The sequence below is a fragment of the Vulpes lagopus genome, chromosome 1, assembly GCF_018345385.1.
Source record: "Vulpes lagopus strain Blue_001 chromosome 1, ASM1834538v1, whole genome shotgun sequence".
Classification (NCBI taxonomy): domain Eukaryota; kingdom Metazoa; phylum Chordata; class Mammalia; order Carnivora; family Canidae; genus Vulpes; species Vulpes lagopus.
The window spans coordinates 70,661,112-70,677,879 of record NC_054824.1 but is presented as its reverse complement, the minus strand read 5'-3'; the positions used below and the strand labels follow the sequence as shown (position 1 = coordinate 70,677,879).

The 16,768-nt window shown below is 43.2% G+C and overlaps 1 protein-coding gene across 3 annotated transcripts; it reads right to left on the bottom strand.

Annotated features, from left to right (window-relative positions):
* LOC121498409 (HLA class II histocompatibility antigen, DM alpha chain) lies at nt 1-16,768 on the bottom strand. 3 transcript variants are annotated; one of them, XM_041768384.1, is made up of 5 exons: nt 16,533-16,768; nt 1,881-2,165; nt 982-1,260; nt 624-750; nt 1-266 (listed from the first exon to the last, which is right to left on the bottom strand). In XM_041768384.1, coding segments are annotated over exons 1-5 (735 nt in total). In that variant the 5' UTR covers nt 16,576-16,768; the 3' UTR covers nt 1-265. The 3 variants fall into 3 exon arrangements, with proteins under 3 accessions (XP_041624318.1, XP_041624319.1, XP_041624317.1); XM_041768385.1 differs by lacking the exon at nt 16,533-16,768 and adding an exon at nt 16,299-16,483; XM_041768383.1 differs by lacking the exon at nt 16,533-16,768 and adding an exon at nt 3,448-3,623.

Genomic DNA, 16,768 nt, shown 5'->3' with positions numbered 1-16,768 from the left:
TTAAGAAATAAGATTTATTGCCTTGAAGTGGGAAGGAACGTGGTTGTGATAAGTAAGCCGTTCTGGGTACCCCTGGGTGCAAGTCCAGGGACAGTAGAGCCCCAGCTGAGAAACTTGTATATATCCTCACGCATACACTCCCAGAGGCGTCCTGGGGACTCCTGCTCTGAGAAAGGGAGATCCTGGGCAGGATGCCAGAAACGTGAGTTCCCACTGCAGGCATGGTTGACCCTGCTGGCACCAGATTCTGGTCAGGAACTATCAATCTGAGGAGAGAGAAGGATGGAGGAAAGCCATCAGGAGGACCGCCCCCTCCTCCACAAAGGCCTCTCCCTGCCTGCTGCATATCCCATACAAGTTGATCTCTCTTTGGCCCCAAGTTATCTCCAAGCACCCCTCCTATAGTTCCCCATATCACTCCTCTCCCACTCAAAGCCATGCCTGTGATCCTATAACTGTGTGTGTATGTATGTATGTACGTAACTGGGATTCCAACCAGGAGGATGTCCATGGTACCAACACAGGCCTCCCTATACCACAGGATGACCTTGGGCATGCCCCCACATGCACCGCTGTATGTGGCTCCCATGGTTTGCCCACCCTCTCCAGACACCCTGATGTACCATGAGCAAGGCTTTCGGAAGTACACGATGAGGACTAAGCCAACAATGATGCCCAGCATACCCAGGCCAAAGGCTATACCACACAGCACATTCTCCAGAAGATCAGAGGGCAGCGCATCATGGGGCACTGGAGAAAAAGAGGAGCAAGTCATCCTGGAGCCTTGGTCGGTGAGTCCCCACCCAGGGGAATGACTTGGGGGGCAGGGATTAAAGAGAAGAAACAGAGGCATGAAAAACTGAAGCTGCTCAGGGTGAGAATGGACTTAAGCAAAGTGCAAGTAGAGAAAGAAAGCCCTCCCATGGGTCCATCCTTTTTTGTCCCCAAAAGAAAGCAGGCTTCCAAGGAGAAATTTCTCACCCCAATAGGCAATTGCCGTGTAGTTGTCAATCTCATGAGTCACCACGCAGGAGAAAAGATCAGAGGGTGCCGGTGTAAAGTTTAAGTAAGAAAAGGCCTGGAAGCTGAATCCATCAACAGCGGACACAAAAGTGGGCCCCATTCTTTCCACAGGGTCCAAGTGATGCCACCAGTTCACCGTCAACGTGGGTGGGAAGAGATTACTGATAAAACAGACCAGCATGTTGGGTTTGCCAAACTCCAGGGGCTTCAACGTGAACACGTCAACCATAGGAATCCCTGGTGGGAGGATTGAGGTGTGAGGGAAAGAAGTAACTAGTTTACATGGCACCCCTAAGTTTGGAAGGGATGTGGCATACAGAGGGGAGTGTAGAGACAGAGTCAGTGGGAATGGGCTTTGGAAGGAGAGATGAGGGAGGAGCTTGGGTTCTGAGGGAGGTCTTCTTCCAGGCAAGTACCAGACCTTGACTAGAGGCAGAGCTAGACCCAGGCTACTCTGGGACCCTCCATCGTGACTTCCTGCAGCACTTCCTGTCTACAGTTCACACCATCATCTAATCACATGCATGCTATCTTCTCACTGAAGCACAGGCACATCATTAGATACTTCCTTTCTCCCCTTCCATCCTACTGAGCATAGCAACACAAGCTCTAACATTCCGTAGGCATCAACTGGTCCCTATTGCATTCATTAAATTCAATACACAGTTCTGAACACCTACTATGTCCTGAGCACAAGTCTTTGTCCCACAACAAAAACAGAGTGCAGACCATAGCTGGTAAGGGGAGACCCAGACGACATTCGAGGAGGGGGCTGGTGTGAAAGGGAATAATTCAGTGTACAGGTTGAGGAGGTTAAGAATGTAGCCCCTCTCTCCGCCCCCCGAAACACCCCTGACCTCTAGACACAGGGATTTGCCCTTCAAGTTTTGGTCCTATTTCCTCAATCATAGCTTGGCAGAATGCTTTGTCAAAGGAAATGGTGGGCATATCTCCAGACTTCTGAGCCCAGTCAGCAAATTCAGGCAGGCGAGGCACTCGAGTGTTCTGGGAAAAGTTGAAGGAGAAAAGCTGGTCTCCATCATAGGCTTCCAAAAGTCCGATGCTGGGACTCCAGTTCTGGCAGTACATCGTGTGCAAGAACGTGTGGTTTTGCAGTTCATCCCGCCATGCTAGAGTAGGAGCTGCAAAGGAAACAAGGTAAGTCAGGGAGGTGGGAGTGTCCTCCTCCTCTTTAGCTTAGAAAACAGCAAGACCTGCTTCAGGCAGAGGGGTAGGATTGGGGTGTGACCCCTTCTTGTGTCTGTTATTTAGGCTCTCCCTCCCAATGAGGGTGAAGAAGAAATCACAGGATCTCTCCAAACTTCCCCTGCCCATAAAAAGGCCAACTGTCTAAAGTTGTAAAAGTAAAAAAAAAAAAAAAAAGGTCTAAAGCAACAAATTTGGAGTCACAAGGTTGGGTTGCCTGTTCGTGTGTTACATGAGGGATCTGGCCAAGGAAGTAATTGAAAGTTGAAATCTAGCCTGCACTCCGCTCACCAAGCATGCCACATGGCACAGGGCTGCATCCTCCCAAAAAAGATACTTTTGTCTAAATCACAGAAGGCCACTATGTTAACTTGTGAAGGACTTCGATGGGTTCCCCCATCTTAGAAGGGAGGGTAAATTAAGGAATGGTCATGGCCTCCCCAAGCCACACATGACACTGCCCCATCTTACCCCCAGAAAACATGATTAGCTAAAAAACCAATCTCCAGGTTTCTCTTCAGCTGCTTCATCAGCACCAGACCTCTCTGAAAACCTCCTCATCTCCCTCAGCCCTCCAGCCCCTGCAATGACAGGAGTGGGAGGACCCAAAGTTGTAGGCAATAATCTCTATCCTTTGGAATTCCTGGCAAGAACCTCCCCACACACAGGAGCAGGAAACTTTCTATCCAGTACTCAATATCTAGAATAATAGATATTTAGAGGAAGAGGGATCTTCAGATTATTCATCCAATCCACCCGTCCTTTACAAGGAAGGAAACTAAGGACCAATAAAAGTTAAGAGACTTTCAAGAACCACAAGGTGAGTTGATGACAGAGTGCAGAGCAGATACCTAAATAGGACAGTAACATAATATTTACTTTGTTCAAATCCCAGCTCTGCCACTTTCCAACTGCATGAATTTGAATACATTACCGAGAGTCTCTTAGTCTCATTTTTTTTCCATTTGTAAAATGGATATAATAATCTCTTTTAAGAGATTGTTTCGAGTGCAATATATAAAGCACCTCTGACATTGTTTGGCCATCCATCCATAGTTGATCTCTTTTCCAATTCTGCTATTGTTTCCACTACTCCATAATACTTCCTGCCACTTACAAAGCACAGGGCTTCAAATGGAAAGAAGACTTCAAACGCTCTGGGCAGTTCGCTAGGCTCTGACCTGTCAGGATTGAAGTAAAGGTGAGGTATTGTCATACCTTCAGGGGCGGTCCGGGAGTAGGGCAGCAGCCACAGGAGGTGTAACAGCCTTAGCAGTGCAGCTCCCTGCCTCTGCTCATGATCCATATCTTCACACCACACCATGGGCTAAGACCTACCAACCAGCTGACCCAGGGCCCCAAACTCCTTCCCCAGATCATGTTCCACCAGCTATTTCCAATAGTTGCCTTTATCACTTGATTAAACCAATCACAGAAGTGTAGGGTTTAACATCATCAGTTGCTGGGGAGAGACACAGTGCCAGCAACCTCTTCTAAGACTTGGCTCTTTCACCAGGCCAGAGTCGGGTGTGTAACTGGGCTGGGGAGACAATGGAGGGATGTCTGCCTCCTGCTGGGGATCCCTCTGTAGTACCAAGCTGTCAGCTTAAGCCAGTAACCTAGGCAATGGGCTCTTCAGAGCAGCACCACCTCCTGGCAGTTGGCTGCAGTGGGGAAGCTCCTCTTCCCACGGCAAACTCCCAGGGCTCTTCAGACCCCGCCTCCTCCTCCCTCCAGCCCTCCTTCCTCTTTTTCTCTCTGAGAGGTGTTCTTCGGTCATTAGCTCTATTTCATTCTGCAGAAATACATGGAAAATTTAATAAGTACTAGTATTGGGTCCAGTGCTAGAAATACAAAGATGAATAAAGGGTATTCCTGCTTTCAAAGAGCTTAAAGTCTAGTTGGCGGGGTGGGGGAGTCAATGAATAAATAATTACACAACAATGTAATGTTTCCAACAAGAATGTGCTCAGTGTTTTAAAAGTAGTAACTTTATGAGGATGGAACATAATCCAGGCTTCTGAGAATCTTGAAAGAAAAACAATTTGACCAGTAGAACCCGAAGGAAGAGAAAAGCATTCTAGGGCAAGGGCCAGGCGAATATGTGAAAGCAAAGGCATTCAGAGCTCCTTCCCTTGGAGACATCTGTGTGGCTGGATGTGAATGGTGTGGAGACTACTGATTGTGTCCCTGTTTGGTAGTAGTGCATGGAGGAGTGTCAAGATGAGCTGGAAATTTAAGCAAGAGCCAGATCACATAGGCCATGTTATAACACGAAGAGGGTCTGGCTTTTAGAGGTATTAAAACTGAGGAGTGACCCAATTATTTTAAATTTTAGAAAAACTGGTCTTCAAAAATTTCAAAGGATGGACTGGAGCTTAGAAAAAATTGAGCTAAAACTGCTGGTCAGTCTATATTATATTACATCAAAATAAGAAGTTGCACACACCCACACACCACTCTTTTTTAGCAATATAGCAATAATTTAGGTGAGAATTGATAAGAACCTGAATTAAGTCATGAACAGAGGCGATGGAGGGAATAGAATATTGAGATAATTAGGAGACAGAATCTAAAGGGCTTGGCTACTGATTAGCCAAGCAGAGGAGTCAAGGCCAACACTAAGATTTCTAGATTAGCTGGCTGGGTGGGTAGTCAGTAATGAAATAGAAAAGGAGCCACAGAAGCAGATTTGATGAAGAAGAGGATGAGTTTAGTGTTTTACATGTAGAATGTGAGATGCTAGTGGAAGAACCATGCAGGAGACATAAGGTATATGGGTATAGAACTGAAGCATGGGCTGAAAAAACTCAATTTGGGAGTCATGAGCACAAATGTTGAAGCATAAACAGTGGATAAGATCATGCAAGTAGACTGTGCAGACAGAACAGGAAGTGGCATGATGTAAGTCTGCATGGATTCCAACCCCAACCCTCTTACCAGTTATCATCCAGGATCTAGTTGGGAATATAGAACCACTCTAGGTCTTCCAGACTCAGGGAATTTAATACAGGAAATCAGTCACAAAGGTGTTAAAAGGGCAAGAAGTACAAAAAGGAAAAGGTGTCTGGAGGTACAAATAGAGGAATATCTAGAAATCAGAAGCTATTCTTCCTCTGACATGGAATCCACGTCCATGCCTGCTGTTGCCCTGGGACCAACACCATCATAGCTAGTTCTGGATCTGCTGAAAAGGTTCCATCTTCTTCAAGGCTGGATCATTGAGAAGATGCTTTCTCTACCTAGGAGGCTTACGTCCAGAATCACCCATTCTTACTGCTGCCATATCTACCAGCAACTGTCACTCTGTTAGAAACTAAAGCAGGAAGCTTCTCAGTTTCCCCTGCCTTCATATCCCTTGCCAGTGCCTCCTATTGACAGAATATAATGGGAAGCCAACCAGCTAATAAGCCTGAGAAGTACATGCTTTACAGATGCCTTGGCCAAGCAGTTCAGAACACAGTATAGGAGGGCGAGCCTGGCACTAACACCAGAAAATAACCAGTACACGGACATGGACCAATTTGTAGAGATTCGGTGACACCAGGAGCATCCAGATAGCCATGAGAGCTAAGAGAACAAGGAAGGAGCAGATTCAGAGAAGCAGAGGTGTTCCATGAAGAAGGACAAGGTCAATATTATAAAATGCTACCCAGAAGTCAAGGAAGGCCTAGAAGTGTCCTTAGATTTGGTAATTATGAAATGGTTGACAAATGTATTGAGAGCAGTTTCAGTGTTGTAGTGGGAGTTGACTCCAGATTGTGGTGGGCTAAGAAGCAAGTGGGAGGTGAGGGAGAAAACTGTCACAGTATATGCTGGGAAGTCTAATAGAGAAGAAAAAGAGAGAAAGACAGAAGGGATGGGGGAAGAAGCAGTGAGAAACATCTAATGTGGCAATTAAGTAACCTTAGAAATCAATCTATGTGAATATAGTCCCTCAGTATCTCAGACTTTCAAAATCCATACTCCCTTTTGAAAAATAAATATCAGCAGCAATAATAGCCAAAACCCAAAACAACCCCATGATCTCCTGGATATTTTGAAACACTAATGTGTATATATGTGCAAGCACATATATGAGTTTGTGTGGTGGGGGGCAGGCAGAGTGGCAAGGCTGGAGTAGGGTTTGGAAATCATTGTGTTACGCTCCGAAAAACAGAACATTTTCCCAACGTCCCACTCTTTGTAGACTAATCCATCAACAGTTCCTGCAGTGGGAAGGTTGAGGCCTTTTAGGGAAGCAGAAAGGAAGTTTATGACATCATCAGGACCATAGGGGGAGACATAGTGCACACAGCCACCTAGAGTCTAAGGCAGGAGAATCCGAAAACCTCTGTGAAGGATCAGATAGGAAATATTCTAGGCTTTGTGAGCCATTCATCTCTGTGTTATGCACTCAGCTGCAAGTGCACAAACAGCCACAGACAACATGTCAATGTTGAAAGAGCATGGCTATGCTGGATTCCTCCCAGCTTCCTCCCACACTTCCTGGGCATCTCCTTCTCAGTCTCCTTCGTGGACCACTTTCTTTCAGTCATTCTGAAAACACCATTTAGGTGGTGTTCCCTAGAGTTTTGTTCTTAACCTTCTTTTTTTACTTATGGACACTGGAATTTAAATTTCATACAATTTTCATGACATCATTCTTTTGCTTTTCTTCCAACCATTTAAAAATGTAACCATTTCTCTTAGTTCTTGGGCCACTTAAAAGATGGTGGGCTGGATTTTGCTCCATACTATAGTTTTCTGAACACCATTCTCTGTATGTGGTCAGAATTGAGATGGGGACTCAAAATAAAACAAAGAAGGGCTCCATTTCCCCTTGGGGGTGGCTACTGATTAATGATTGTGGCCCAGACAGGACAGATTGTTTGGAAGGAGGTCTGAGGGGACATGAGGAAGAAGACTAGGTAGGAAGGCTAGGAACAGGTATAGCAGTCACTGCAACTACTCTGCGTGAGAGGAAAGAAATAAAAGGGTACAAGTTCTTCACATATTAGAGTGTAGACAAGATCAAGGTGAGCAGATATATAACCACCCATCATCAAGACTCTGGCCAGGTGTGGTCAACTCTTCTCTCCCAGTAAAGAGTAACAAGTTCAAACAGTTAGGACTATCCTTCCCTCTATGCAATCCTGTCAGTACTCTCCAACAAGTTCTGTAACAGGTATCTCAGAGAGTCTCTAATTAGTTTGCAGAAGTAATTGCATGCAAGAGGAGCAAGGCAATTGGTTCTGTATCCCAGTAACTCACTGTATATTTTGGTCATTAAATAGGAATGTCCCTGAAAATAATGGCACCTGTGAATCTAGTAGGTCATGGCTTTCTAACACAGCTCACTCATCCCTTTCTAGCCCCATTTATTTTTCCTAGAAGGCCAAATTTCCTGAAAAGGGCATGGGTTTCCATATTTCCACTTTTATACTTGCCATTTATGCTGTAACTCTCAACAATGAGACTGTTCACCAATATTTTTGAGTTGTTAAATCAAATGAACTCTTTGCAACATTTGACACTGTTGGCCATGCCCTCCTTCCTAAAATGGCCTATTTTTTGGCATCATGAATGGCACTCTCTCCTAGTCTTTTTGCTCCTACTTCTTTGGCGTCCTCTTCTCTGTCTTCTTTGTGGACTCCTTTCTTAACAGCTGGTGTTCCCTGGAGTTTTGTCCTCAACCTTTTCTCTTCTTACATTTGTCCTGGATGGCATGCCTTCAGTTGCCTCCTATTTGCTGATGTCTTCCAAATTTACTCCTTGTGCTCAGTTCTTTCCCTGAATTTCATACCACCCATATACTCAACTGCCTTTCAACCTCCACAGCAGTTCTCAAACTGTATTCTCCACAAAAGTGTCCCTCAAGAAATTTTTTGGACTGTAAACTTGATAGTAGCAATTTTTAAAAAGATTTTATTTATTTATTCATGAGAGACACACAGAGAGAGGCAGAGACATAGGTAGAGGGAGAAGCAGGCTCCCCACAGGGAGTCCGGGACTCTGGGATCATGCCCTGAGCTGAAGACAGATGCTCAACCACTCAGCCACCCAGGCGTCTCGATAGTAACAATTTTTTATTTTTAAATTTACCTCAACACAGAGGTAATAAGATGCCAAATACATAATAATCTCATTATGTAATCATTTATTATATTGAATAAAACTCTTCGAGATGTAGACAATAGACACCAATTCTGGCTAACTTAACTTTTAAAATGGCAATTTACTGGAAGGATACTGAGCTAAATTCATAAAATCAAAAGAAGAATGGAATAAGCTAGCCTCAGGAAGGAAAGCCTCAGGGGTCTTAGCAGCAAGAGTTGAGCTGCTGTTAATTACGCCTCACCCTTAAAGACTTCCAGCCACCATCTCCCAAGTTTCACATTGCTGGGAGAGATGATCTGACTGGCTCAGCTTGTATTAGTGTGTATCTCCGGATCAATTAGCTGTGGCCAGGCACAATATCACCCCTATGTATCACAGTTATTCCCAGAGAAGGGAAAATCATCATGAACCAAAAACCACCTCAATACGCTATCTTCAACATATGACATGCTGGACAATTGCATGACATCATCTGAGACATTAACACAAGGTTAAATCTGTGTATTAATGCTCAGATAGCATTTTCCAACTGCCTGAGTGATATATGTCTTCCACTTGATTTCTGGTCTGTCACAAGTCTTGGCACAAATTCAAAACATACTCATAATATGATTCAGTGTTGATTTAGTAATAATAAAAATTTTTACATTCCACTAATTGATTTCTTTTAGATCTATGACTAAAATAATTTTTTTTTAATTTTATGGTGAAAAATTTCAAACAGGGGCGCCTAAGTGCTCAGTTGGTTAAGCATCTGACTCTTTATTTCAGCTTAGGTCACGATCTCAGGGTCATAGGATGGAGCCCTGTGTCAGGCTCTGCGCTCAGCAGAGTCTGCTTGTCCCTCTCTCTCTGCTCCTCCCTCTGCTGTCCTCCCACCTCTATCTCTAAATAAGTGAAAACTTTTTTTAAAACTTTCAAACAAACATAAAAGAGAATATAATAAATCCTCATTTTACTCTCATGAGCTTCAATACTTTTCAACCTTCTAAAACTCTTCCATTCTTGTTTCATCTATTCTGTTCCATGTCCTTTTTTTTTTTTTTTTTTTCTTTTCTGGGCTATTTTAAACAAATTCTGCCATTATATTTCTCAGATAACTTTTCTTTTAACAGAATACAATACTATTACCACAACCAACCAAATTAAAAACAATTGTTTAATTTCATTTAAACCAATCTGTGCTCATTTTTTCCCAGTGATCTCAAAAATGTCTAAATTCTAAATGAAAAGCAGTGTGTTATGATTTCCAAACTGCATTCATTTCAAAAGTATTGGCAAGTTTTTTCTTTCTTTCTTTCTTTCTTTCTTTTTTTTTTTTTTTTTTTTGAAGATTTTACTTATTTGAGAGAGAGATAGAGAGGGAGGGGGAGAGAGAGAGAATGAGCGAGCAGAGGGGAGAGGCAGAAGAGAGAGGGAAGAGGAGACTCCCCGCTGAGCAAGGAGCCTAATGCGGGGGGACTTGATCCCAGGATCTGGAGATCATGACCTGAGCCAAGGGAGATGTTTAACCATCTGAGCCATCTAGGTCATTTGCATTAGGTCTCAAAAACCCCTGTTGATGGTTCAATAAAGAATTCTAATAGGCATATGAAGTCTAGCAATTACAATCTTGAATACCCTTCCATCTCAAAATTTACAAAACTAAGCTCATTACCCTCCTTCCCAACAAGTTCCAACTCCTATATTCAAGACCTCAGTAAATAACTTGACTATCCAATCAATCATCTAAGCCACAAATCTATGAGTCAACCTTGACCACTTCATCTTCCTCAAATCTTCTCATCCAATTGTTTAGCAAGTCCTATCAATTCTACCTTGTTAATATCTCTTGCATCTGTCCTCTTTTCTTCCCATTCCCACTGGCTCAGGCCTTCATTGATTTGTTTGCTTTTCCCTGGATTACTTTAACTTTCTTCTTCTTGATCTGTCTCCATTCTTATTTTCTAGTGCTGCCAAAGGAATCGTTTTATTATGCATATTTCATCACATCATACTTTTGTACAAAAACCTTCAATGATTGTCTGTAATCTGCTTCCTTAGTATGATCCTTAATGACCTGAACTCCATTTAACCTATGTCTGTATGTCCTTTGAGATGAAATCTCACTTCCCTCAGGAAGCCTTGGAACCTGGAGCAGGGATTAGTGGCTTCTTCTGTATGCTGCCACAGCTCCCTGTGCTTGCCATTACCATCATTTTTCTTGTATTACTCTCTCTATATATGTGCTTCACAGTCATCTCACCCTCACTGCAAGATTCTTAAGGAACCATGTCCTATTCTTTTTTTTTTCACACTCTTAGCATCTACCAAGAAGATACATCAACAAGTAACTGTTCACTGGATGAATGTGTGGTGTTACTGAAGATGATGAAACTGAGACTAAAGAGCCCTCAAGCATTAGATGAATGATAGACAATCCCTTCAAACACAGTCAATAGTAGGTCTTACCAGTCATGCCTATGGGCTACCCTGCAAATACTTTCACCCCCACTGCCTTCCCTGTGCAACCCACCATTCTCCACACTCTTCCCATTCCATTCTAGGTCCTTCCCAAGCTACATGCCAACTGCCATTTTCTTCCTACTCCCTTCCACCTCCTGTTTCAGAGAGTGAACCTAGTCATCCATCTCCCATTTACCCTCATTCCCAGCTCAATATATCTCTTCACATTCATGAATGAATGTTCATTCTTTCTTTTAGCTACTTTATTAGGATGTAGCAACTCTGTCAACTACAAGGTTGGAATTTATTATTCCATATATAAATAAGAAAACTGTGGCTCAAAGAGGTTTGTTTGTTTATTTATTTAGCAAGTATGTATTGACCACCCTCTATCTGCCTGGCAGGATGCTGGACACCAGACACCTACCATCATCACACTTATAATCTAGTGAAAATATAGATATTAAACAAATCTAAAAATGCAAATTGTAAAAGGAAGGAAAAAAACTGAGATCTGTTAGACTAACTGGAATGGGGAACCTAATGATACTGAGATCTGAAGGGTGAGTAGGAGTTAGGCAGAGTGGGAAGAATGCTCCTCTTGGAGGGAACAGCAGTAGCGTAAGCCATGAAGACAGGCAAGAGACTAGCTCCTTCAAGGAAGTGAAAGATCAGTGCGGCTGGAGCATAATCAGCAAGTAGAAGATGGTAGATGAGGCCAGAGTCAGGCAGAAGCAAGACCACGTGGGACCTTGTGGACCAGGGAGGCTTGAGCCCCCTTCTAAGCATAGATAGTCCTGAGACTGCGACTACTTTATTCCTTCTCATCTCACATGTGAATGCATGCTAGCTGACCTTGCCAAACAGATCTCCCTATAAAGGTAGCTCTCACTTCCCCTCTTAGAAAAGTTAAATAGTTCCCTTCTTTCTACTATATTCAGTCTGGATTACTTGGCCTGGGTTTTCAGGTTGCCCATGCTCTGTATTCTATCCCCAGCTTACAGAAAATGCTCTCCAATATCAGTAATGACCCCCAATAACCAATCCATGAGTTTTCCTTCTTTGTCTGCAGAATATCACTTTCTCATTCAATCAGAACAAGGTTCTTAACTTGCAATTCCACAAGCCACAAAATTCAGGGGTCATGAAAGTGGATGGAATTTTTTAAAGTCACTTTTATTTCCAATAACATCAAACTGAAATTTAAGTTTATGAATGTAGAAAGCAAATCTTTGTAGTACTAGCAGTACCTGCAATGTTTCCATCAACAGAAATCAATTAATATTTTCATGTCACATACAGATATCTCAAAATATCTCTATAATTTAAGAAGTTGTTAGACTTGCCAATAAATCATTTTATTTGTTACTTAAGAACCACATGTATTATATTAACATGGAAGCACATATTACTGGATCATCACACATTTCTTTAAACATAATTCTGATAATTATGTATTTTATTTATATGTTTACAAATGGTATTGTCAAACAAGGTCCTAAGGCTCTAGCAGACTGTCAAAGAAGACCATGGCACAAACAAGCACAACAACTCCTGATTAGTCATTTATTCAACAAACATGAAGCCCTTACTGGGGCCTTGTCTTGTTCTGGCATCTTCATATTATGTAATTTTGCTTTTCTTTCTTGTTTGATGCTCTTCCGTTGGTTCTACTTCCTATTCTGTTCCCTGAATGAGGATCTAACCCAAAGTTCAATCTTGAACTTTTTCTATTCTATTTTATACTTCCTTATAAATCTCATCTACCTGCATGACTGAATCAAACATCAATTCAAAGACAACTCCCAAATCTACCTCTCCTGATCTTTTTTCTCAACTTTAGTCCTAGATCTTAAACTACCTGCTGTGTTTAGCAACCAGAAAAACAGATCATCCATGGGCAGACTACTTGGGTTCACAGCCCAGCTTAAGATCACTTACTAAAAGTGTGACCACAAGTAAATTATTTAACATCTATTGCTTCAATTGCTTCATTTGAAAAATGGGGATGATAATAATAGCATCTACTTCATAAGGTTATAAGAAAGGAATTAAAAGAGTTAATACATATAACAGCACTGGGGCACCTGGGTAGCTCAGTTGGTTAAATTTCAGACTCTTGGCTTTGGCTCAGGTTATGATCTCAGGGCCATGAGACCTAGCCTTCATTGGGCTCGTGCTCAGCAGAGTCTGCTTGAGATTTTCTCTCCCTCTCATCTCCCACCCCTACAAGTGTTCTAAATAAATAAATAAATTTTTAAAAAGAAAAAAAAATACATGTAAAGCACTTTTAACAGCCCCAAACACATTTCAAGTATTCAACAAATGTGAGCTATCACCGGTCTCATCTCCTTTCAACCCGACATTTGTATTCGGTGTTTATTAACAGGTATCATGCTAGCTACTGGGAATATGAAGACAGGGTTCTTATCTAACGACATAACATGGGTCAAGGAATTGCTCAAATGACTCCCCAGCTAGTCCAAGCTTAATGGCACTAGAAATCTTTTTACAACACTGCCTCAGATAAATTTATCTTCCAATCTTCTCTTCTCTTGCTTTACCTCTTATGGCTTATATCCTATTCTGGCCAGACTGGAGTGCTCTGCTCTCTGTGAAGATGGCCTGTGCTGTTCTGCTTCTGTCTTTCCTCACACCATTCCAATGTCTCAATTATATACTTGACAGAAATGATGACTTACAATGATTATTTCCCCAATACTATGAATGATGCCCCATAAACATACATTACAATTTCATCTAAGTCACATACTTAAGAATTCATTCCCTTCAACATTTGCTCACTTTGTGAGCACCTCACATTGACCAGTTACTCTGCCAAGAGCTGTGAATATTTTTTTAAAAAAGAATACAATATGGGGATCCTTGGGTAGCTCAGAGGTTTGGCGCCTGCCTTTGGCCCAGGGCGTGATCCTGGGGTCCTGGGATCTGCGTCCCGCGTTGGGCTCCCTGCATGGGACCTGCTTCTCCCTCTGCCTGTGTCTTTGCCTCTGTGTCTCTCATGAATAAATAAAATCTAAAAAATAAAACAACAGCAACAAAAAAAAAACAACAATATGACCGTGTTCTCAAGATCAAAGTCTAGTAAAGAAACATGTAATCACATAAACACCACTCACTATGAAAGGTGCAATCATAAGAGGAAGGGACACCAAGGAATGAACAGTCAGCTCAATTTGGGAGGCAAAAGTAGGCTTTTTAGATGATGGATTTGGAGCTTAGATTGATTGGAGAAGTTTATTCCGTATAAGAGAGCAGTATGTGTAAAATACAGAGGTATAAACCAAAATGGTCTGTCTGGGGAACAGTTCATTATGGCTGGAACATAGGGCCCAAGGGAAAGTGGCCACACACAAAACTAGACAGGACTTTCTGGTAAGCATAGGCATTTGGGCTTTTTCACACAGGCAATAAGGAATTAATACGGGATTTAAGCAGTAGCATATGGCCAGAGCTGTGTTTCAGAAAGCTCAGTCCTGGCAGTATTGTGGCAGAGGCAGGGAAGAAAATCTAAAGCAGTACTGTTGAATAGAACTTTCTGCAATAATGGAAATGTTCTATCACTCCTGTTGTCCAATATGACAGCCACTAACCACATGTGGCTAATGAAAACTTGAAATGTGACTAGTGCTACTGAGGAACTTAAGAATTTAATATTAATTTAAATAGCAACATGCGCCTAGTGGCCACTATACTGGACAATACAGCTTTAGAGAGAGGGAAATCAGTTGGGAAGCTGTTGATGTAGCTCAGGTGATAGGACTATGACAGAATGTGATTCAGTAAATACTTAAGAGGCAAAATAGTAAGTTTTGTGGGTATAAAGTTGTGTATGGGGGGGGGGGGAAGAACCCAAGAATGGGTTCCTAGATTCCAGGCTTTGTGACTGAATAGCTGCAATTAACCAAGTTAATACAGAAGCAGATCTAGCATGCATAGACTGCATCAATTTTAAACTTGTTTAAGTGCCCGAGAGTTAATCAAGAGGTAATATTTAGTTCGAAGTTTAGCTCAGACAAATCTTTTGAACTTAAGGCTCAGCATGTGTAAAGACACATGTTTAAGAGGCTTAGAGCCATTGAGTGAGATTAGAGAAGATGAACAGAACTAGAAGCAAACTAAGGCAAAAATCCTGACAAACATCATCAACCCATTAGAAGAAGCTAGAGTCCACAAAAGAAATGAGCAGTTGGACAAGCAGGAAAAGAAACAGGTGAGAATGGCCACAGAAGGGGCGTCTGGGTGGCTCAGTTGGTTAAGCTTCTGCCTTCAGCTCAGGTCTTGATCCCTGGTCCTGGGATCCAGGCTGTAGTCCCTGCTCTGCAGGGAACCTGCTTCTCTCTCTCCTGCTTTCCAGGTTTGTGTTCTGTCAAATAAATAAATCTTTAAAAAAAAAAAAAAAAAGGAATGACCACAGAAATCAAGGGTGTAGAGAATTTCAGGAAGGAAATATGATCAAATGTCTAATGTTTCAGAGGTCAAGTAAGGTGAGAACTGAAAAGTTCATCGTGACTGCCAATCAGGTCCTCGGTGACATCTGCCAGAACGGTTTCAATAATGGAAGAAATGGACTTAAGAGTGGGAATGGGGCTTAGGAAAAATTTAGATGATATTTTCAGGTCTCGACTGTGCAGGATAGCTCAGAGTAAATAGTCTACAAGGGAACACAGTATTGGTAGGGTTTTCCTTTTTTGAGGCTGGCAAACCAATACAGGAGGAAAGTTTAAAATACTAATGGGAACGAAATGGAGGATAGCTTTAGAGTGATAGGCTAAAGTTGACCAGGTCTAAAGAAAAGGAATTCCCTTACATCCAAGAGAGGATTTCTAGTACAATACTAAAGGGTTACAGGCAAGGCCCAGTTTACAGGAGGGAGATGGAAAATCCCGGGTCCTGCCGCAGATTGGCTCTTCTGTTCTTCTGGTGGTGAATAGGGGTTATGAACTACAGTGAGGATTTGAACCCATACACTGAGGGTCAAGGGAGAGATTACTGGCTATAAACAAGTAAAATGTTTGCTTTAGGTGGCAATAGAATCACCATAATATCCTTAGATTTTTATGAGATTGATTTAAAATTTAGAGAACAGAGGGCGAAGCCTCAGGAAAAAGTAGTTTTAAATGAAATAGAGCACGAGATCAGTAAAGAAGTGAAAGTGATCAGAAGGCTCTGAATTTTGTGGAAGGAATGAGTCGAGGCTGGCAGGCGTCAGTGAAGCGATGAAGTCAGTCTAGGTAGGTTCAGGGGAAGTAAGAGGCTGTAAGGCTGCTTAAGACAAAGCTGCCGGAAAAAACGCCCCCATCTACCGTTCTCAGCTCATTTCCCGCCCGCGGCACCAGGAAGGTGATAAACCCCCTTTCCCTTTGTCGAACTACACCAGGGGAAGGCCCCACCCTGCAAGCCCTCACATCCCCAGACGCGGGCCCCACGCTCCCTCACTGACAAGAGCTTCGCGGCGCGCGTTTTTTCCTAGACTGTACAGAGCGAACCAAGCGGCAACTTACACCTGGGTAAAAGGAACCAAAGCACGCCGCCCCCGGCTAACGGTGAGGCCACCGATACTGAGGGAGGAGGGGCCGCTCAGACCAGAGATAAGCGCGTCGCGCCCGCTTCCGCCCCACCCACTGCGCGCGCTCTCAGGCCCAGCGAGGGAGCGGCCGGGCCTCCGGACGCATGCGCTCCGCTGCTCTCCCCCGCCGACTCCAATGCTCCTTTCCCCTCCCCCAATCGGAGCTCACCCTTGCGCCTGCGCAGTGCACGTTCTCGGGCTGTGGCAGCCATGCTGAACCCGTACGGAGAGGCTAGTGGGGGGGACGGGGTCGACGACAGCGGGATAGGAAGCCGGGGATGTGGAGAAGCAGCGGCATTAGAGCGCCCCGGCTCTCTGGAGATAGGTCAGGGCCATGCAGCCTCTTTGGCCTCTTGCGCGACCCCCAGAAACCTACGGAAAACTGTTCCTCGTGGGGGGGAGGAG